At 37.1% G+C, this 23713-nt stretch overlaps 1 protein-coding gene across 6 annotated transcripts in view; it reads right to left on the bottom strand.

Annotated features, from left to right (window-relative positions):
- The window catches only part of LOC107867723 (vacuolar protein sorting-associated protein 45 homolog), a 29377-nt gene extending 6589 nt beyond the window's left edge, over positions 1-22788 (bottom strand). For 3 of the 6 annotated variants that reach the window (XM_016714103.2, XM_047410383.1, XM_047410382.1), the window contains exons 1-11: positions 22734-22788; positions 11552-11753; positions 11330-11409; positions 10762-10989; positions 10452-10577; positions 10211-10291; positions 9981-10122; positions 9683-9861; positions 7409-7564; positions 6643-6750; positions 5256-5377 (exon numbers count right to left, since the gene is read on the bottom strand). In XM_016714103.2, the coding sequence (XP_016569589.1) occupies positions 5256-5377; positions 6643-6750; positions 7409-7564; positions 9683-9861; positions 9981-10122; positions 10211-10291; positions 10452-10577; positions 10762-10989; positions 11330-11409; positions 11552-11669 (1340 nt within the window). In that variant the 5' untranslated portion in view covers positions 11670-11753; positions 22734-22788. Of the gene's footprint in view, positions 1-5255; positions 5378-6642; positions 6751-7408; positions 7565-9682; positions 9862-9980; positions 10123-10210; positions 10292-10451; positions 10578-10761; positions 10990-11329; positions 11410-11551; positions 11754-22509 lie in introns of all 6 variants that reach the window. The other 3 variants (XM_016714099.2, XM_016714100.2, XM_016714101.2) reach the window with 2 other exon arrangements.
- Positions 22789-23713: the final 925 nt, after the last annotated feature.

Here is a 23713-nt window from a genome sequence, read left to right as displayed (position 1 = left end):
CCGATGCATCCCTAAGTAAATAGAGGGTAGGGTTCCCACTTTACTACCCAAAATTAAAGCCAAGTATTCTACGTTTGATACGGGATTGATGGGGTAAATGCGACTCTTACGCCAATTGATATGCAATTCTGAAATTCCTTCAAAGAGTACCAAGATAACTCTTAAGTATTTCATCAGTTCTTCATTTGCATCGCGAAATATCTGGGTTTCATCTGCATATTGAAGGTGAGTCACCTCCAGGTAACTTGCATTATTGGTACCCACCTCAAAACCAGATATCAATCCGTTGTGTTTTGCTGTCTTTATCATATTATTAAGGCCCTCCATGGCTAGAATAAATAAGAAAGGAGATAGAGGATCTCCTTGTCTTATTCCCCCCCTTTGGGTTGAAAAGAAACCTTCGGGTGCCCCGTTAATGAGGACAGAGAACTTCATACTGGAGATACTAATCCACTTCTCACCAAATCCCATTCTTCTAAGTATATTCAACAAGAAACCCCAGTTAACATGGTCATAAGCCTTTTCTATATCCAGTTTACATAGAATTCCAGGCTTTTTTGTGTCATTCTGGAGTCCATTGCCTCATTTGCTATCAATATAGCATCCATGATCTGTCTTCCTCTGATAAATGCCATCAGTTGAGAATTTACCAGCCTGTCCATTACCCTCTTAATTCTTTCAGTCAGTACCTTTCGACAGTAGCTTGTAGAAGCTTCCTATCAAGCTGATTGGTCTAAAGTCCTTCAACTCTTTGGCTTTCTTCTTAGGAATCAGAGCAATATATATAGCATTGAAGCTTTTCTCGAACATCTCATGATTCATAAAAGTTATGGAATGCATCCATGATGTCACTCTTTACCACATCCAGTAAGAGCTCTGGACTCCCCTACGGAATCTAACCTTGCCATTTTGTTGAGCAAAGTGGTCCTTTGGACTTGCAAGTTCCTTTTTTCCTCCTTACTCCATTCTTTGAGCTTCCCTTTCAAAGCTTTCAACTTGCAGGCTAGTATGTAATCAGGTTTACCATCGAAAGTAAAGGAATTCCGCCAAGTGCTGATTCTGTCTTTGAAGCCCACTGTATTCAACCACCTATTTTCAAACTTAAAATATGACTTATTCTGGTCCCAAGGACCAGATTGAAAAGCTATAGGAACATGATCTGAGGCCAATCTCTGTAGAACAGTTTGTTTCCCTTTGCTGAATTGTTCATTCCATTCAGAGGAAAATAAAATTGTCTATCCTTGTAGCTGTGATGTGCATGTCGCCTTTGAACCATGTAAAAGTACCAACCTCTAGTGGCTGGTCAATCAGTTTTAAATCTTCTATGGTGTCTGAAAATTCTACCATAGCTGAAGATCTTCTCTGACAGTTTCTTTTTTTCAGAAGGGAATTTGCATACATTGAAATCCCCATGTACTGCCCAAGGCCCCTCCATTAAACCTCTAATAGCCCCTAACTCATCCCACACCTCTTTCTTTCCACCTTATCATTTGGAGCATAAACCCCTGATATGTGGCAATTAAAATTTTATAACAAAGCTTCAAAGTTGCAAGTTAGTGTGTGAACCCCTGTTTCCAGTACATCTCCCTTCCACACTCTACTATCCCACAACATGATTATTCCTCCCCTTGTATCACTTGCTTCCACGTGGGCATTTGCAGTTTAGTTTCCTCCAAACAAATAATATCGGCCCTGCAGTGTTCTATACAATTTTTCACCACCCTCCTCTTTCCCCATCATATCCCCTAACATTCCAAGACACCAAATTGAGCTTCATGACTCAATTTGTGTACGCCTTTTCCCCTTGTTCTTGCCCTCATTGCTTTTAAATTTAACATCGAAGAAGATTAAGTTTTTTAATTCGTTTGCGCCTTTGAGCCTGGTTTTCCTGATTTCTGGAGGAGCCTCCATCTTCCTAGCCTGGCCTGTCTGCAAGCATCTATCTGCATGAGCAGCTCCATGGCTTCCTCTTCGTGTCCTTTAAAATCAACCCCAAACTTCTTGTCGAGCTTAATGATGCTCCGGCGAACCCAGGCTAATGTAATCTCCCCCTTTTCAGTGATTTGTGCAACATGTTCAATCGCAATAGGCATAGCTTCTTCCACATCCCAAATTACTCCACCCATGCATGAATTGCAGATCACAATTGGTTGTTTCTTGTCATTATTTGCCCCCTTTCTTTAGTCACCATTGAACTCCCCTCTGTTTCTTTCATGTTTTCCATTGTGTCGCTCACTTCTCGTAGTTGCTCACTTGCTATGTTTCTTTGTTGGTGATGATATCTTGTAGATCTGACAGACTTGAGCTAGCCCAAATTGCCTACAGTCTTCTGGTTAGGTTTGGGCAGGCCCCAAGTCTCCTCTTTTTTCATTAAAAAGCTCACTGGCCCCTCACCTCACCTGAGTTTTTATTTGAATTTTATCTGTTGCACACTTAATTTGTCCAATCAAGAGCTGTCAACTTTGCTATGCTGTTAATGAGTTCAAAAGGCGCTCTAGTCCACTGGTCAATACCCATCGTTCCCCTTGGACTCTGTCCAGAATTCTCTGCAAAAACCCCATCTAAGTTTCTGTTCCCTCTTGACTTCTCTGGCGCCGTCATGGATTTCTGAGATATCATCGGATCGGTGACTGAGTTCTCTCAAAGATAGTGGGTTTTTCGACCCATATCGGTATTTTGAATTTGTAGCCTTCTTTGGATATGTCAACCTTTGTGGGTATATTGCTTCCATCTCCTTTGACCTCGATTCAGGCCCATTTGAGGTGGTTCCTTAGGTCTGTCTCCTCCTCTGTTCTTAACTATCCTCCACATCTATCACTTATCTCTTGGAAGATTGCTTTGGACCACAAATGCAAATGTAGCCCTATTATTCTGATCCAAGTTGAATTAATTTTCTGCAAGGATGGGACACATCCAACTAGAGGATTCCACCATTCAAGTTGAACCTTATCGTTTCTCCAGATCCATTCTTCTTGAAGGATCTGTTTAGCCATATGCTATATGCTTATTTAGGAATTCAAAGAGGAAAAGATGGCCTGCCATTTCGTAGATGTTAGCTCCAAATGCTTCCTTCCAGGTGCTAGGGTTGGGGGTTCCTTTTTTTCCAAAAAGACCTATGATACTCCTCCCTAGTGGGCCCTTCTCTTCAGTGTGTCCTTTCCCTTGAGGTTGTTTTTTCCATTTACTGCTTTCAACCACCTTGGCGTATGGAGCAATTTACTTTGGTGGCTGTTTAAACCTCTGTTGTGGAGAGCTATTAACGAAGCATTCAATTTTAAAAGCTATGTCTCTCCAACCCGCATTTATGGCTAATTCCGGCAGTATAATAACTTCTCTAGATTCCCCTTTGAGAGACAGAAAGCTCATGAACCTTCCATGTACATTATATTTCCTGGTGCCATAAAATTCCGACATTTGGTCTCTCATTCTCCATCTTCTTACCACATTCTTCTTGTCGCTAGAAGCTTCTTTGAGAATGCAGCAAATCCACTCCATTACCTTCCTGTTTAGAGTTAGCCTTCTCATCCTATTCCTGCTTCTTTCAACCCAGTCGAACTAGGTTGTGTTCCCAGAGCTCCATCTAGTGATATCAAATAACTTGAAACCCGCATTAAAGTAGATTCTGTCATCCGCCATGGCACTAATCGATTAAAGAGATTGAAGGAGGTCGAAGCAATAACCACAGTGGGTGTGATTACTGATTGGTTAAGAAAAAAGGGTTCTATTCCGGTGATCGGTGCCGGAAAAAGATGCTTTTGCAGTCCTAGAAAGTAGGAGAGAGAAGGTCCTAGGTATCCGTGCCTGGGAGCATTTACATAGAGGGTGTGTTTGGTATGAAGGAAAACATTTTAAAGAAAATGTTTTCTAGTTTTCTTATGTTTGGTTGGCTCATATGTTTTGAAAAATGTTTTCCAAATCAACTTATTTTTCTTAAATCTAATGAAAATGACTTCCCTTAAAAAGTAAGAAAACATTTTCCAAAACTCTCTTTCAACCTCATTTTAAAGTTGAAATGTTCATACAATTTTCAAAATCATCTATCCCGCCCCCCGCTCCCAATACCCTATTCACCCCAACACCACCCCTACCCTACCCCTACCCCTACCCCCACCCCCAAAATTCAATTATTTTAAAAAGTATTTTAAATTTTTTTTCTTAGTCCATCCCCGACACCACCCCTACCCCTACCCCTGCCCCCACCCCCAAAATTCAATTGTTTTAAAAAGTATTTCAAATTTTTTCTTAGTCCATCCCCTATCCCCACCCCACCTCCACCCAGCCCCCCTCCAAAAACAATATCTACATTTTATTAAAAAATTCAAACTTTTCTCCTACCCCCTAAACCCCTCCCCCCCCGCCCACAAACCTCAAAAAGAAAAATTATTTTTAAAAAGTTTTCAATTTTTTTCTTCCCCCTTCCCCTTCACTCCCCTACCCACCCCCCCTCCAAAAACCACATCTCCATCTTATTCAGGCTAAATTTTTAATTTTTTTTCTTAACAAAAAAATTCAAAACTTTTCTTACCCCACCCCTACTACCTATTCTGATACCCCTAACCCACCAACCAGCCCCTTCCCAAAAAAAGATTTAATTTTTTTAATTTATTTAAAAAAAAAAAAGAATTTTAAAATGTATTTTTACGCTTTAGCTAAACACTAAAATGTATTTTTTGAAAAATATTTTTTCATTCACCAACCAAATACTAGAATTTCGGAAAATATTTTTCATCCGCCAACCAAACATAAGAAAAAAAGTAAGAAATCAGCTTGTTTTCCAGGAAAACATTTTCCATCATACCAAACACACCCAGAAATTGTAACCTTTGTCATCTTTAACAAGGGAATGGACTTGTGATAAAAAAAGATAATGGTACTAGTTGGTTTACAAAATTAACTTTGTTCAATGCATTAGCATAACCACAAAAGAAATCAATTGACCCCTATTTAAGACGTACAAAATCAAGATGTAGCACCTGCCGATTGCTACAATGGCTAAATTATAAATTTTAATCACAACACACATTGTGGCTTCAGTATTCAAGATACATACTACGAGAAAGATTTCATTAATGCCAGAATTATCTATAGAAAGTAGTTGCACTTCCTAAGTCAAACTGCTAAAGTTTTGCTAATAAAAAACAAGTCAATTGGCTAGAGTACTACTTATTGTCTTGGGGCACTTAAACTAGAAAAAAGGCTGAAAATTATATGGAAATAGTAAAATTTGAAATATCATTGCAGCTCACTTAACTGACCTCGCTTGTTGAAAGTGATTTCCTACATAAGGGTAGTCCACATCTCTCAGCCGCCCCCTGGTGATGTTCTCCATGGTTTGGAATAGAAGAGGTTGATGCTGGGTATACACATTCTCAACCCCCTGTGACAAAAGACAAATGTAAACCAATAACATCTACATCTAGAAAGTATTGGAAAGTAAAGTGCAAATCATTTTGGTGGGGAGGAGAGACATTATAACTCTGGGAACGGGAAGTATCACAAATGACATTTGTGTTCAATTGTTCAAAATTTGCTAAGTTATGAAGTAGCTAAAATTTTTAGGATTCATTTCAAGCAATGTCAAAGTCTTAGATTCTCTATTTGGAAACATATTTTAGATTAATCAAGAGGGACTAGGCAAGCAGAGAATCCAATTGCACAAGTCCATTGAAGAGTGGAGGAAAATCAGTTTATGAGCATGGATGTGACCTACATACATGGTTCTCTAAGAAATTGACAACTACTTGGGAGTTGGGACATCGGAAGTATCATGAAGGAAAATAACTTTCCTAAGTTGATCGGCTTACATGTGTGCAACAGTAATTGCATCTGTTTCTGGCTTGATGTATTAAATGGTAATACCACATTTAAAGATGATTTCTGAGACTTATTCTCCGTCCAAAGAAGAGGATATCAACTAACCCAACTGGCAGCGATGCTAAAAAAATATATTACAGAGGTTAGCTGGATTTTGGAATGTAGCTCTTACAAAACTACAGGATTGGAAAGTTAAAGAGGACGTGGTGTTCTTCCAGAGGTTGCACAGAAGGAGGAGGATATTTTAACTTGGACAGAGTCATCTGTGAGATGCTTCTGCTTAAACCATATGGAGATCTAGCATTTCAAGAAAGGTGGATTCTTTTACATGGTGTAAAGTGTGATGCTGGGAAACAGTTTAAAGAATAGAAGAGTTATCATTAGTAGTTGTTGTTTGAGCAAACAATCTGAAGAGGACACCGATCACCTGCTGTTACATTATCGTTTTGCGTCAGCGCTAAATTGGTGCTTCTGTAGAAATTCAAAAAAGAATCGAACTGCTTGTAATACATAGGGGTGTCTGTACATACAACACCCAATTGGTGAATATAAGAAATGCTTCCAGTTAATCAAAAAAATGTTAAAATGAACTTACAGGCAGAGAAATAGGTCTTTTATTGACCTTTATAAGTTCTCCTCAAGCATCGTACACGTAGAAAACTAAAAAGATACAGCCATGGCTAAAGAAATCAATAACTTGTCTATCAAGTGAAATTTTCTTTTCACAAGTACGAATACTTGAAGAGATGTTTCTACCATCCTATAGAAACTTCTGGTTTCTGTTCATATTAGAGAGACAGAAAGAAAGTATTCTACTTCTAGACACACCTTGAGCCCACGAGCCATGTTACGTGCAATGTTCAGGAGATCTCTGTTCCCATACAGATCCCCAGTTCTCTTATCAACTCCGGCTTGCTTTAGAAGGAATTGCACTAGCTTCAAACCATAACCAATAAAAATGATTTCAGTTGTCAGATAAAATTGTCAATGTAACATCAAGTGCAGATTACAATCTACTGAACAATACTTTGATACCAATACCTACATATAAACTACAACCAACAAGAAGCATGAACTAAACAAGTCTATTGACTGTGTACTTACTTATATGAAACACAAAAAAAAGAGTTTAAGGAATGCAATAGTTAATTCCTCGTTTTATCCCTTTTTACAAACTTCATAGCACAAACAGAGAAGTAGAATCTTTAAGGCCAGGCCATCAAAATATCTTCGAAGCCCATCAGAAGCAATCACTTTTTAACACCCACCAACGATTACGTGAATTGCTTCAACAATCCGAATCAGCTCCTCTCATGGTAGCAGAGCAGATAATGACTAGATAATGACTATTTATCCCGGAACAAACGGCTATCTTGATTCACTAGAAGTTGGACAGGTAAGGAAATATCTTGTTGAGCTAAACAGATCAGATCACTCAACAATTATCTACTGTTCACTCTTTCACAAGGAGAGACATGGGGCAAAGACAGAACAATTTGTACGATACAAGTAATAAAAGCAACCAGAACTAAGATAGAAGGACTAACACAAAAAAGAAACTGAAAGGTACAACAATCATAGTACTACTCCTTACCCCAGGCTTATACTTGGGCGACCGAGATGCTAACTTGTTGAACAGCTGCATGAGTTGAACAGGACTCTCCTTCTCGTAGCGCAAGGCGTACAGCATGACGAGGCGCAGGCGGTCAATATCGGAGATACTATCATTATTCAATAGATTTGTCACAGCCTGTAGACATAGCAGAATAGAAAAGAAATTACACCCAAGATCTTTTGTCTTCCACTGATTTTCAAATCGTAACGTCACTAGTGTTAAAGTAAAAGACAAGTCAAACTGCAGAATAGCACATTTAATTAATATAATTAATATTTGTAGCTCAATCCATGTCAAAACATTTAACATTATGAACATCTGACATGAGAATCAGTTCAGTTTCAGAGCCATCGTCCCACTGTATTGTTTCACTTGGCAGATATCTGAATGCAAGTAACACGTGTCAAAAATTGAAACTTGCTTCTAAGAATTTCTCCAACCAAGGTACCAACAGCATATATATATTAATGACTACAGACTACTTTGTAATAAATCTCAAGTCAAGATTTAAGCTAAGAACTCACTGGAAAAAAGAGTTAATTTACCACTGCAGTGAACTTATAAGAAACATTAAAGCTGAACATATCAATGATGTGAGTGAATTATTTTATTAGTACAGAGAGGAGAATTCTTTTTATTAAAAAGCTTAGTATTTGATTGAACTAAATTTGCCACCTCTTCTTTTCTTGTAGGAAATACAAAAACTTTTTTCATTTCCAGAGTCAAAAATATTGTCAGGGCCAGTGAACTCATTGACATATAAATAATTTCAAAGTAGATTTTCAAAAGCAACCTATATGTGTTGTAATTTGAATAGACACTTAATAGATGAGAATCACAAATTAGAAGCAAATATGACACTATATTTATGAGACCATTTTGCATTTTGAATAACCACTTTACAGATGAGAATGACAAAAAAGAAGCAAATACGACTCTATATTTATGAGACCATCTAGGTTTAGCATCAAAAAGAATGGATACGGACACATTCATAACAGATACACAAAATTGTTGAAATTGGAGTTCAAGTCCCCAAGGGGGAAGGTGGATAAACCAGTGTTGACCCATGAGACAAGGGGTTTGAGATGGCATTTACCCCAAAATTGTTAAGAATAAAAAATGAAGACACAACATGGATTGGGCAGCACGTTATAATTTATGTAAAATTATTAAGTATCATTATTGATGAATTTCTACTTAGCCTAATCAAGAAAAACATGGTAAATAAACCAAGAGTGCCTTTCCAAAAGTTCCTAGACCATTTAAAAGAAATCCAAATAGATGAACAAAAACTATAAGAGACAAACTGTTTTAACAGCAGAACAGTTCTTCCCATTTTTCAATGCTTTCTTTAATGCACAAGCTAAAGCTTTCTTTATAATTTCTATTTACGCCTAATTGGTCCCAAATCATAATATTTGCAACATTTATAACAGGTGTATCCAGAAAATTAAAAGGCAATAAAGTACTTCACACAAGAACAATAAAGCTGTTGGACACATCCCCATGCATATTGCTAGCTGACACATTACCAACACGTAACCATATACCAAGTGGGTAGAGGTGATGGGATTAATTCTCTTTTTCACTTTTCGTGCAAGTGAAAATTGGGAGCCAAGAGGATCAGTAGAGTTGGTGACAGTAATACCCTTTACCACAACAAGCACAATACGAACTCAGAAGCATACATCCCTTGGTTAATCAATGCATATGCTCACGACAAAATGAAATCACATTAGTCCATGTATATCTTTCTACGCTGCAAGGTTAGTTGATACAACCTAAGCTCTTGTCGCCAAGGACTTGTCTATACATGATTGTGTATATCATGTGCAATAGTGTTTTCAAAAGTACTAGCAAGTTGTAACAGTAAGTCTTTCTTCCCTCATCTCCCCTCCCCTCTCATAAACAACTCATTACTTTCAGTTGACATTAGAAGTATTTGTTCGTTAAAACAATAATTTCAATTACAGTTCCAAAGTAGAAGTTAAAGAAAATTGGTGTTGCTTATAAGCAGCATTACCTTGGTTTAGTTATATCTTCAATGCAATTAAAGAAAATTTAGAATGTGAACTAGTTTATCAAAAAGAATAGGAATTTCGCATGTAAAACTTGGTCCAAATAACCATCACAAGTAGAAAACTGAGAAAAGAGTAAATCAAGATATTCCTTATTCTCTACTCAAGCTCTCCACATATTTTTCCATAACTAATAAGAATGTTATGCTTCAATCCTGAAGGAACAAACTACCTCGAATGCTGCCCCTTGTCCACCATTACAAGCCAATTCTTGTTCTGTCTGTGAAACCAACATGAGTTTCCGTTCTTCAACTATTTTGCTCATTTCCGTAACCAGTGTCACATGCTTAGAAACATTGCCTTGCATTTTTCGGTATTCTGGGTAGTTGTCTACAAATTTAGCCATGTCCTCTGCAAAGATGCAAGCCTTATGAACAGAAGCTTCTTATTTACTAGAAAAATACCATGCTTGAGTTGCAGCAGAAACACTTGCTGTACATCCCAAGCTACACTACAAGCTCAATACGAACCTATCGTCTGGATATTTTGGTTACTTTTTGCCACTTGTTGGAAGTCGTCCACCATTTTCTTAATATTCATTCCAATATCTCCGAAGTTCTCATACATATTTGCTTTGAAAAATGCATCTTGTTCAGATGACAGTACAACCTCCTGAAAGCATAAAAAATCAACAGCAAATGATTCATTGTGGAAAAGATAACAAGGTAGTATTTAGATACAAGAGGAAAGAACTTTTGACCTGTTGATCTTTTGGCAATTTGGCAACGTTTTTCAGGTTGACCTTATTATCTTCAATGCCTATCAACTCATGAACCATTGCCTGTAGAAGTACATAACACAAACAAGAAGCATTTATGTGACACTCCGAGGTTACTTGAAGAAGAAGAGAGGAGGCACAATTTGATGGAAATAACAGAAGTACAGAAGAGACACAATTTGTTAGAAATAACAATGGCGGAGAACTTACTGACTAGCCATACCTGATAAGTCCACTGATTAAGCAGTGCAGTCACAGGGTCATCCCTCCTATCAATTATTAGCAACAATGGAGAAACTTCTGTTCTCCTGAAATCAAAAAGACCACTCTCCTGCTGGTACATCAGCTTCTGCAATATGGATGAAAGAAAAACATGTGCAACTTTTTCATTTTCCAATCTCAAATATGCAAAATCAACAATATCTTCGACCCTAAGCAAGGGAAAGGCAATAAACCTAATAATAGAGCTTGTACGCTACAAAGCACGAATAGTTAGTTAAAGGGACAAATAAAGAAACAGTTGGCGTGCTTACAGAAGCTTCATGTGCTATTCTTTTCGCAATATCAGATGTCCTAGAATATCGAATAATGGGCCTTCGCTTTAACGCCAAGAAAACTGCAGAAATCCCATCAACAACTCGATCACAGAACTGCTGCAATCCTGATGGATCTACAACTGCTGGGAGCATATACATGTGGTTTGCGGCCATATTTAACGTTAAATGGTAAGGGTCCAACGCAACAAAATCTGCATAAAATTCCTGCAAATCACGTCAATAATCATGTAACACAGCAAATTTCTAGTTTCAACTACAAATTTAAACAAATTAAAGGTTACAACAAAATTTTAGAGCTCCAATAGAAAGATGTTTCAGCAACGGTTTCTAAATTTTTTCCGTGCTATGCAATATTCTTTTTGATTGTGAATGGTTTCTCCCTTCTATTAGAAGGTAACATATCCCAGTATATTATATGAATCTTCAGCACAAAGATTGTGCTGGAAACGAAAAGATGTTTACACAAAAACCAAACTACAATACTTGCTCTTCTTACAAGGAACTAAAATAATAAAATAGCAGAAAATGATAAAGCTACGCATACCTGCAACTGCTGGACAACTTCATGCTCATCTGAATCGGCTAACATATGAAGTTGAGTATCTTTCAAAATATTGGAGAAAACTGTACAATAAAAAGCATATATGAAATGTGTCATTCTTGAGAAACTCTGGCAACAGCATCGAAACTAAGTTCTGAAAATACCAGTTCACAGCCGTATATTAACAGATTTTTCATGACATCCAATTAAAGAGGACATACTTACAAAGGTGATATTCTCCAAATCGTGGCTTAGCCAGTTGACGACGCATATGCTGGATATTCTCTGATGTTGGCCTCAGAAAATAAACTGCTTTAAGATGTGACATGGATTCCTTTGACATGGAAATAGAATCTACCAGCTCCACGAGGAAAACCTCCTTCTTCAGAAGCTCAGACTGAGAGTACACAACACTAACAGAACTAACCTGCTCATCCAGCACGAAAATTAAACACCACTCTGTATTGCACTTCTCAGAAGTACTGAGATGTGAGACTCAACAATAACATAATTGACCTCAGGTTTATAAAGGTTTACTCACATACTTTGGCAGCAACGGTTTATGAATGGATAATATTAACACGAGAAGATATTTTGCAGGTATAATTTGTTAGAATATGAGCAGGAATAGGAATAGCAAATAAAATCCTACTTGGAAAGAGATTGTAATGTAGTGTCCTATTAGGAAAAGGATTGGGATGTAGTGTCAATAAAACAGGGCCTCAATGTAATAATGTAGTTACAATAATTCAATAATATTTTCTCCATTATTTTTCACATGGTATCAGAGCCTCTACGATCTTGGTAGAGAATCAAAGAACTTCCGCTGCCGGTGGGCGGCTATAACCCATATATGCCGCCTGTCCGACCAATGATCATGTTAGCAAAAGTTAGGCCACTGCACTTCCTTCCCCTACTTTCTCATATCTAATTTATGTAGCACCATGCATCTTTCTGGTGACTACTTTCTCATATCAGATTTGCGTAGCACCGTGCATCTCTCCGGACTACTCAAAGTTAATTTGCATAGTACCGTGCATCTTTTCGGACTACTTTCTTATATCTGAGTTGCATAGCACCGTGCGTCTTCCTGGTGACTCCTTAGATCTGATTTGCGTAGTTCCATGCGTCTTTACGGTGACTCCTCAGATCTGATTTGTGTAGGATCGTGCCATCATTCCGACCCTATCCATATAAGTTCTCGTTTTTAGTAGGGTCGTGCCATAATTCCAACCCTACCCATATAATTTCTATTTTTCAATAGGGTTGTGTCGTCATTCCGAATCTACCTATATAATTTCTATTTCTCAATAGGATCATGCCATCATTCCGACCTACCTATATAATTCTTTCTCAGCAGGGTCGTGTCATCATTCCTACCCTACCCATATAATTTTTCCTTAAATGGTGACCACTTTTCAGCCACCAAATCTAATAATCCAGCGCGTGAGTATGTTTCAGCCAGATCTTCGGTGACTATCTTGTTCAAGATCTACTCTTCTCTTGATTTCAAGATAACCCATATATTTTATACCAGTTTCTGGTAATTTTCCTGCGACAGAGACTTTTCGGCGATTTTTACTACTTTTCGGATCATTTTTTCATTTGTTCCGTTTCAATTGAGGTCTCCCACACGTCCAAAGCAGTCCTTATCAGTTTTCTTGCATATATCTTCACTAAGTCCCTTATTGATCCTCGTATTAATTACATCCATAACAAGCTTGGTACATATGTCTTCTATGCACCAGCTTGAGGGGGAGTGTTAAAATATAAGCAGTAATAAGAATGCCATATAAAATCTTACTTGGAAAGGGATTGTAATGTAGTGTCCTATTAGGAAAGGGATTAGAATGTAGTGTCTATAAATAGGGCCTCAATGTAATAATTGTTAAATATGAGTAGAAATAGGAAGTATATAAAAATTCTACTCGGAAAAGGATTGTACTATAATGTCTATAAATAGGGTCTCGATGTAATTATGTAAACACACAATTCAATAATATTTTTCTTCATTAATTCTCACATGGTATCAGAGAGTTGGTGAGAAATTTAAGAAAAGAAAACTCAGCCACCGTGCGTCAATTCCGGTGACTATTTGTGTCCTTTTTTTATTTTGTGGGTTGTGTGAAAAATACACCACCACCAGAGGATCGGGAAGCTCATGCGACAAAAAACCCGACCAAAACCGACGGAAAAATACTAGCCACACGCCTGCCGGAATTCTGAAATTCCGGCAAGATCTGGTCACGCGCCGGTGCGTGAACCCATTTCCGGTCGAATTTTTTAGTTGTTCTTGTTTTGGTTGGGGTCACCGATCCATTTCGACTCCGACCAGTTACTTTTTTTAGTTTTCGGCAATATTTAAAGATTCCGACCGTCGGAATTAGGGTTCCGACGACATCAAAAAATTTTCTCTCTTTTATGCAAGTTTTCAGACATCCAGATCTTGTGTCTTGGTGTTTCCAAGTTAAAATTTCCAAGATGTCTTTTGGGTATGATGTTTTTGGCCCCAAAACTACTGGAATAGGAAGTTCAAGTCCTATGATCACTTCCGAACCATTAATGGGAAGTTCAAATTACTTAGCTTGGGCTTCCTCAGTTGAGTTGTGGTGCAAATGTCAAGATGACTAAGATCACTCAACGAACAAGGCTAGTGTGGTAGATGAAAAGGAAAAATCTAGCATGGAAGTTGCGAAAGCTAATGAACAACGGGAGAAAGTTGACGCTGAATTATGTAGTCTCTCATGGCGATCTATTGATTCCAAGTTGATGTCCTTGTTTCATCCATTCTAGACGTGTTATTTAGTTTGGAAAAAGGCTCGTGCTTTATACATTAATGACATCTCATTTTTATGATGTGATATCTCGAATGATCAACTTGAAGAAACAAGAATCTGATATGTCTACTTACTTGGGACAAGTACAAGCAGTCATTGAAGAATTTGATACATTGATGCCTGTCACTGCGGATGTGGAAAAACAACAAGAGCACAGACAGATGTTTTTAGTTCTTACACTTACTAGACTTTCTACTGACCATGATGCTGTACGTGATCAGATTTTAGCTAGTCCTACGGTTCCTACAATTGATGAGTTATTCTCTCATCTACAATTGACTCTTATATTCTTGCATCTCAAACCATAGAAAAACGAACATATCAAACAATGGAAAATCGGCGAAGAGGAAGTCGTTCTGGAAAATCTTGATCGAAGTGTAGTTATTGTCATAAAGTTGGACATGCTCAGGAGATATGTCATAGTTTGCATGGTCCACCACCCAGTTATGATCCTATTGTTGTAAAGGAATATAATGAGTTCCTTCGGAATCGAGCAAGTAAGCAAATATCTCCACAGCCTAATCGACCATCCAATAATGCTCATATTGCCCAAACAGAATATGATGAGTTCCTTCAATATCGAGCAAGTAAGCAGACATCTCCACAAGTAGCCTCGGTTGCCCAGCTGATGCCTCTATTGCTGATAATCCTTTTGCTTGTGTTTCACATACTCTTAGACCATGGGTTGTGGACTCAGGTGCTTCTGATCATATTACTAGTAACAAATCACTTTAGTTTGATATTGTTTATTCACAATCTCTTCCTGCAATTACTTTAGCCAATGGGATCCGAACACAACCAAAAGGAGTTGGACAGGCCAAACCACTATCTCCTGTCCCTTTAGACTCCGTTCTTTATGTCCCTGGTTGTCCTTTTAATCTTGCATCTGTTAGTCGTTTGACATGTGCCCTTCATTGTAGCATAACTTTTTTTGATGACTCTTTTCTAATGCAGGACCGAAGTACAGGACAGACGATTGACGCAGGACATGAATCACAAGGCCTTTACCATCTTACCTCTTCAAATTCCTTCATAGCATGCTTCATTACAGACCCTCCAAACCTAATTCACAAACGTTTGAGACATCCGAGTTTATCCAAGCTACCAAAGATGGTGCCTAGCTTGCCTAGTTTATCCACATTAGATTATGAGTCCTGTCAACTTGGGAAACACACCTGTGCTACTTTCTCACGTAGTATTGAGAGTCGTTCGGAGTCTATTTTCTCATTAGTTCATTCTGATGTTTGGGGTCCTAGTAGAGTCAGTTCACCTTTAGGTTTTCGTTATTTTGCTAGATTCATTGATGATTTTCCAAGATGTACTTGAATTTTTTTAGTGAAAGATCGTTCTGAGATATTTTCTATATTCAAAAGTTTTTGTGCTGAAATACAAACTCAATTTGGTATTTCTATTCATACTTTTCGTAGTGATAATGCCTTAGAATACTTATCCTCTCAGTTTCAAGAGTTTATGACTCATCAAGAAATTGTTCACCGGACATCTTGTACGTTACCCCTCAGCAGAATGGTATAGCAGAAAAAAAATAGGCATCTTCTTAAGACTGTTCGCACTCTTCTCATTGAATCCCATGTTCAGCCGCATTTTTGGGGCGATGCAGTCCTCACATTTTGTTATCTAATTAATAGAATGCCATTATCTTCCATTCAGTATAAGGTTCCCCATTCTATATTGTTTCCACAGTCACATCTCTACTCTATCCCCCCTCGTGTCTTTGGGAGTACATGTTTTGTTCATAACTTAGCCCCTGAAAAAGATAAAATTAGCCCCTCGTGCTCTCAAATGTGTCTTCCTTGGTTACTCTCGAGTTCAAAAAGGGTATCGTTGTTATTCACCGGATCTTTCTCGCTACTTTATGTCTGTCGATATCACTTTTTTTTAATCTCGACCTTACTATATATCTTCGGATCATCCTGATATCTCTGAGATTTTACCCGCATCATCCTTGATCTTACCCGTATCTCAAGACTTACCCAAACCAACCTTTGAGGAACCAACGGTTACTTCTACATCTCTAGCTACAGTGCCACCACTTCTGACTTATCATTATTGTCCGTGTCCACCATTAGTCCCAAACGATTCATGCGTCGGATGCTGCTACTACTGCGGACTTGCCTTCTCCTAGCCAATCAGTTGCACTTCAAAAAGGTATGCGTTCCATCCATAATGCTAACCCACATTATACTTTCTTGAGTTATCATTCTTTATCATCAGCCCATTATGCTTTTGTCTCATCTTTGTCCTCTATTTCCATTCCTAAGACTATAGGTGAAACACTTTCTCAGTCAGGATGGAAGCAGGCTATGATAGATGAGATATCTGCTTTACATGTGAGTGGTACTTGGGAGCTTGTTTTCCTTCCTGCAGGTAAAGCTACTGTTGGTTGCCATTGGATTTATGCAGTCAAAGTTGGTCCAAACGGTCAAGTTGATCGGCTTAAGGCTCGCCTTGTTGCCAAAGGGTACACGCAAATATTTGGGCTTGATTATAGTGACACTTTCTCTCCAGTGGCTAAAATAGCATCTGTCCATCTTTTCCTATCCATTGCTGTCGTTCGTCATTAGCCTCTTTATCAGTTGGATATTAAGAATGTTTTTCTGCATGGTGATCTTGAGGAAGAAGTCTATATGGAGCAACCACCTGGTTTTGTTGCTCGGGGGAGTCTAGTAGCCTTGTATGTCGATTGCGCAGGTCACTCTATGGTCTGAAACAGTCCCCTCGAGCTTGGTTTGGAAAATTCAGCACAGTAATTCGGCAGTTTGGCATAATTCGTGTTGGAGCTGATCACTCGGTGTTTTATCAACATTCACAACCAAATCTGTGTATTTATCTGGTGGTTTATGTTGATGATATCGTTATCACTGGCAATGATAAAGATGGTACCACTAAAATGAAGCAACATCTCTTTCAGCATTTTCAGACCAAAGACCTCGACAGACTAAAATATTTTCTAGGTATTGAGGTTGCTCAGTCCAGATAGGTATTGTTATTTCTCATTGCAAGTATGCCTTAGACATTCTTGAGGAGACAAGAATGATAGGATGTAGACCCATTGACACTCTTATGGATCCAAATGTTAAACTTCTACTAGGACAGGGGGAGCCACTCAGTGATCCTAAAAGGTCTGCGGCTGATTGGAAAGTTGAATTATCTCACCGTGACAAGACCTGACATATCCTTTCCTGTGAGTGTTGTAAGATCGTTTATCACTTCCCTCTGTGATAGTCATTGGGATGCAATTGTTCGTATTCTGCGATATATAAAGTCAGCTCCAGGTAAAGGACTACTCTTTGAGGATTGAGGTCACGAGCATATCATTGGATACACAGATGTTAATTGGGGATCACCCTCTGATAGACGTTCTACTTCCGGATATTGTGTTTTAGTAGGAGGTAATTTGGTGTCTTGGAAGAGTAAGAAACAGAGTAGTTGCTCGATCTAGTGCGGAAGCAGAATACCAAACAATGGTTGTAGCAACTTGTGAGCTAGTTTGGATCAAACAGTTGCTGAGAGAATTAAAATTCAGAGAAACCGGTAAGATCGAACTTGTGTGTGATAATCAAGCAGCCTTTCATATTGTATCAAATCCAGTGTTTCATGAGAGGACTAAACACATAGAGATTGATTGTCACTTTGTCAAAGAAAAGATACTCTCGGGAGATATTGTTATAAAATTTGTGAAGTCAAGGAATCAACTTGCAGATATCTTCACCAAATCCCTCACCGGTTCTCGTATTAATTACATTTGTAACAAGCTAGGTACAGAAGATTTGTATGCACCGGCTTGAGGGGGAGTGTTAGAATATGAGTAGAAATAGGAATGGTATATAAAAATCCTACTTGGAAAAAGATTGTACTATAGTGTCTATAAATAGGGTCTCGATGTAATTATGTAAACACACAATTCAATAATATTTTTCTCCATTAATTCTCATAATAATGAAGTTACAACAATTCAATAATATTTTTCTCCATTATTTCTCACATAATCAACTAAAACTTAACCTACACCTAGCATCTTAAGAATCCAACAAAATAAATTATTATTCTGGTCAAGCTTCTACTTGATAGTATATCAGAATTACGTCATTTGTGGCCATAATTTTACCAACTTACCTACCAAAAGAATATGCGAATGAGCAATAAACTTCTCCAAAGTGGTCTTTTCCTGAAAATGTGGTTTAGAATATTAACCTTCTAGCAGAAACTTTGGGATGTAATATTGACTATTTGCTGACCAAATATATGGGACTTCTTGGGGCTAAAGCTAATTCTATTTCCATTTGGGATGAAATACTACAAAAAGAAAGAAGGGTGAAAAGAAACCATCAAATTGGAAAAGGCAAATTCTTTCTCTTGGAGGGAGACTAGTTCTCATTAACAGTGTATTAGCCCCGTTCTCTACACACACTATGTCACTATTTAATGCCAGCATCGGTGTCCAAAGGACTTGACAAAACCTGGAGAAACTTATTATGGCAATGCCACAAGGAAAAGGTGTTTTAAACTTGGCCAAATGGATCTGCAACAATGGAAAAGAAGCTAGGGGTTAGCTGTTTGGGATTCAAAAAGTCACAACAGAAGTTTGTTACGTAAATGGCTTTAGAGGTCTAACTGCGAACATAATGCTCTCCGGAGGAATGTTATTGTTTCTAAAATATGGCATGTTGCATCCTTGGGCGTCATATACAACCTCTTCCCCATGGTGCTGAGTATCTGGAAATAAATTCGTCATGTAGAAAAATGTGTGGGAATTTTTGGGCAAACATAAAGATGGAAATGGGTAACTGGGAAACTATTAGATTTTGACTAGACACTTGGTTTGGCCATTCTCGACTCAAGGAACCCTTATATATCATGTCCAATTTTTAACTACACATACAGTTGAAATTCTTCCCAAAGCTGACAAATGCTTTTTCCAAATTGTATTCTTGTATGCAGGCGGATACCACAGGGCTAGGCTTCCAGAAGTCCACTAGTTCACATTTACCGATTTTCAGGTCCTTCTAAGTTTCCTATTTTTCTACATTTAGACTCGATAACCTACCTAATAAAGCATATTCTATTCCTCTTCCTAGAGACAAAAGCTATTAGAAAGTTGGTTGCATAAAATCTTCTGGAACAGACAACTTTTGCTAGAAAAGAAGTGAACATAGTAGGAAACACATATGATACAAAGCTATAGAACCGAGAAGATAAATTATAGGGTTTTCATCCATTTGGCATCTGTCAGTTCTGTAATAGCCCAACCCACTAGTGATATTGCCTGCTTTGGATCCAAACCGCACAGCTTTAAAGCACGTATTTAGGGTCTAAGGCTTGTTTTCTTATATACACAATATATCTCCATGTTATCGCAATGCGGGGTTTGCCTAGGGTGTGACAAGTTCCCTGCTGCCTCTTACTTTACTTGTTGCTGCAGAGAGCATTCACTACTAGTGCATCATAAAACTTCTATATTGTTCTAGTTGTCCAGTAAAATTTCAGTTGTGGTCATGTGACTCAAAACAATGTTCGTCGAAGACACATTCGAACACATAAGTAGCACCAAATGGGAGCTAAATCTGTAGAAAGTGCAAAAATCTACTCACGCCTCAATCAATGTAGATAAGTAACAAAATCATTACAATATCATTTTACAGCTTCAGCTTACACCTAAAACCAACAAAACCAACAACTATAAGCATTTGGACTTCAAACTCTGAAAGGTCTCGCTTCTTCCTATAAAACTGTTGTGGATGCGTGGAAGTCAATTAATTAAGTATTTAATTATTATTTTAAGTAATTTTATTTATTACTTATTTATATTTTAAGTAGCTTTATTAATTATTCTAGAATAGGGTTTTATTTTTCCTACTTTCATAAGGATTAGAATATTGATGTAATATGACTCCTATTTAAAGGGTTTTTTGAAGAATAATCAATAAGTCATATTTCAACGAAAAAACAAGAGATTGGAGTTCTCTCTTCCATTGAACTTTAAGGTTTCAGTCTCCCTTTAACGAGTTGAAGAGATCGGAGTTCTCTCTTCCATTGCATTTTAAGGTTTCAGCCTCCCTTTAACGAGCTGAATTTATATATCGCCCTGTGAATCGATCCTTTTCCTAAAGATCCATAACAATTTGGTATCAGAGACTAACACAATGGGCGATGAGCTTAATTCCAGATTCCAGAAAGAACGTGCGATTACAATAACCCCAATGGACTCTAAAATTGCATCAATGGAATGCCTCAGCGAAAAAATTGTCCAAGTCATTCAAGAACAATTGTCTAGCTTGGGAATTGGCTCCACAAAACCAGCCAACCCACAAACTAGGGTCGAGTAGTGCCCCTGGCAGATCAACAATTCCTGCTACTAAAGGCAATACACTACCTATTCAATTGGCCGATCAGAATCACCCAAAAAGTGGTAATTCCAATTCGACAATACCTAAATATGTAAATATGGATTTTCTTACTTATGACGATACCAACAACCCATTAATTTGGGCACATTGTTGGGAACAATTTTTTGAAAATCAACATAAAACAGAAGCGGTAAAAGTTGGGAGTGGTTGGGTTTCACATGTGCAGAGAAGTACAATTATGTTATTATCAGCTTAAACGAACTAAGGGACCAATGAATTGGGAAGAATTTCAGAAATATTGTTTCCAGCGAGTAGCAACCCCATGGGCAAATTAGTCATGCTTCAGCAAACTGATAGAGTTGAAAATTATAAACATAAACTTCAAGAAAAGTTGGCTAGGGTTGGAATTGGATAATTAAGTTGATACTATTCCAGATTTTCTGGATGACTTCGCTAAAATTTGAGCTTGAGGACAAGATCTTGAAATGTGAGGGGAGTAATGTTGTGGATGCATGGAAGTCAATTGATTAAGTATTTAATTATTATTTTAAGTAATTTTATTTATTACTTATTTATATTTTAAGAAACTTTATTAATTATTCTAGAATAGGGTTTTAGGTTTCCTACTTTTATTAGGATTAGAATTTCTAGAATAGGGTTTTATTTTTCTTACTTTCATAAGGATTAGAATATTGATGTAATATGACTCCTATTTAAAGTTTTTTTGAATAATAAGTCGTATTTAAGCAAAAAAAACAAGAGATTGGATTTCTCTCTTCCAATGAACTTTAAGGTTTCAATCTCCTTTAATGAGTTGAAGAGATCGGAGTTCTCTCTTCCATTGAATTCTACGGTTCCAGCCTTCCCTTAACGAGCTGAATTTATATATCGCCCTCTGAATCGATCCTTTCCCTGAAGATCCATAGCAAAAACATCTATCATTTCTCCCTCCACCCTTCCCAAAATGCAAATTGTGACTATATTAGAAAAGCTCCTGATATGTTTTTCCATCTATATAGAGTCTCTTGATGCTTAGGCGTCATTCAGAACCTCCGAGTTCCAAATCATGCCCAAATCTACTCCAGCAAGAATCAAAATCTTGATCCTCTATCTTCAGAATTAACACACAGTCTACATCTCTTTGAAAGTATAATGGCTGCTCAACTATCAAATTTATAAAGAACAGCTTATCCAACACAAACTAGTAGGGTAAGGTGTGCAAGCATTACCCAGAGTCTAGTTACCTCATCCAACCACATAACTCCAGCTACAACAAAGGGTTTCACATCTTTGCTTCACTACAATCACTTCAATGACATTTCCATGGCTCCATCACTCCCGCAACTCATGACCCCATCAGACGTATTAAGCAACTATCTAAAGAGTTAGGAATTAATTATACTATTTCTGCATCTCAAAATCTACCCCATATCCTCTATGATCAAATTCTCAATGTGGCCTCAGCAATGAGCACTTCTTTTTTCCTTTAATGTTTCATTGACCGCATTGCTAACAATTCTTGTTCGACCACTAAGCTGGTTTCATTGACCCCATATCCACTTGTGGGATTACACCGAGTATGATATTGTTGTATTAAACTGAAACAAACCTGAATAGATACAGAGGATTCACATAGCTAACCCCAAAAATATAGAAATAGTTGATTGGTTAATTGACTGATTAAAGCTCCCAATGGGTTCAAGATTCTTTCTTTTTTTTTCATTCTTTAAGTTCAAGATTCTCATCAAACCACCCACTTAACACTAATCTGTAACTACACATAAACTCAGACCAAGGAAAACATCAGATAACAAGATTTTCTTTTTTACCCTCCCTAGTCCCTACCAGCTCTCCCCCACCCCACAACCTACATATGGAGGTGGGGGGTGCTGGCAACCCCTCTTATCCAGATCACAAGATTTATTACACAAAAAATAAAATAAATACATAAATATCCCTAACAAACAAATAAAGAACAAACCGTGAAGGAATCAAGAATGAGGACTTTCATGCCAGAAATGTCTTGTAACATGCGATTGATATACTCCCTAACAGTTGCTACAACTACCATCTTTTCAAATTCCTTCTATGATCTGCTCAATTCAATGGGGAAAAGAGATATTGTTTGAGATCTCAACTAATTTTTGAAGGTTATTAAACAACGTTGAGGAGGAAGAAAAAAAAAAAAGAACGTTCGTGACTGACCCAGTTAAGTATTCTCTTGGCAATTCTGCAAGCATGGGCTCACGCAAAAAATAATCGATTTAATAATTAAATATTTATTTATTACACAAAAGCAATTACAATTTTATTAATTTTAGTTAATATCATTTATTATACTCTTCTATCTCGTCTAATTCAATAATTTAAAAGATTGAGCTAAGTTTAATTCGTAACTTTGGAGCTTGAAGTAAATTTAAAATTCCATCAATAGTGTAGATAACATTATTTTCTCTTTATCTTTCCCTCTCTTTTTCGTGGCGTGATAAGAAAATAAAGAGAAGTACAATATTTCACATATGACTCCCTTCATTTTAAGTTTATTTGAATATCAAAATCCAAATATTACTGCATAAATTAGGACGGTCGGGTGGCATTTTTTGAGTTCAATCTAAATCTTCATTTTTCTCTTAATTTCATCGGTTAATTTCCTCTTACTTTAATTTTATCATTTTTTATTATCATAATTTAATATTTTGAATTTTTTGATATAGTCTCTTGTCTTCTACTCTCTCTATCTCTATTTACATGATACACATTGAAGTTTTGAGAATTTATCAAGGTTTTCTTTGACTGAAATACTTTTATATATCTTTTCAATAGTTTAAGTTGTTAATAATTATGATTTATAGTACTTCTTACTTAGTTTTCAAATATATAAATTTTATTTTCATAAAAAAAATACTTAAAACTCTTATATTCAAATTCACGATCTCAAAATTAAACTCTTATATTCAAATTCACGATCTCAAAATTCTAACTTTGCAACATGAATCGAGCCATAAAAAATGTATTATGTGTTTAATCATTTTATTTTTATCATAAATCATTGAGTTTCAAAAATACTTTCAAATTAATATATTATTTTGTTTCTAAAATATTAGAATTTATAATTAAATTGATTAGATTGAAAAATAAAATAAAATTAGCTAAAATGCCCTCACATTTGAGTCTAATGCCAAGAA

Source organism: Capsicum annuum, chromosome 4 (assembly GCF_002878395.1).
Source record: "Capsicum annuum cultivar UCD-10X-F1 chromosome 4, UCD10Xv1.1, whole genome shotgun sequence".
Taxonomy (NCBI): Eukaryota; Viridiplantae; Streptophyta; class Magnoliopsida; order Solanales; family Solanaceae; genus Capsicum; species Capsicum annuum.
The sequence above is the reverse complement of the archived record's forward strand: the minus strand, read 5'-3'. Positions and strand labels throughout refer to the sequence as shown.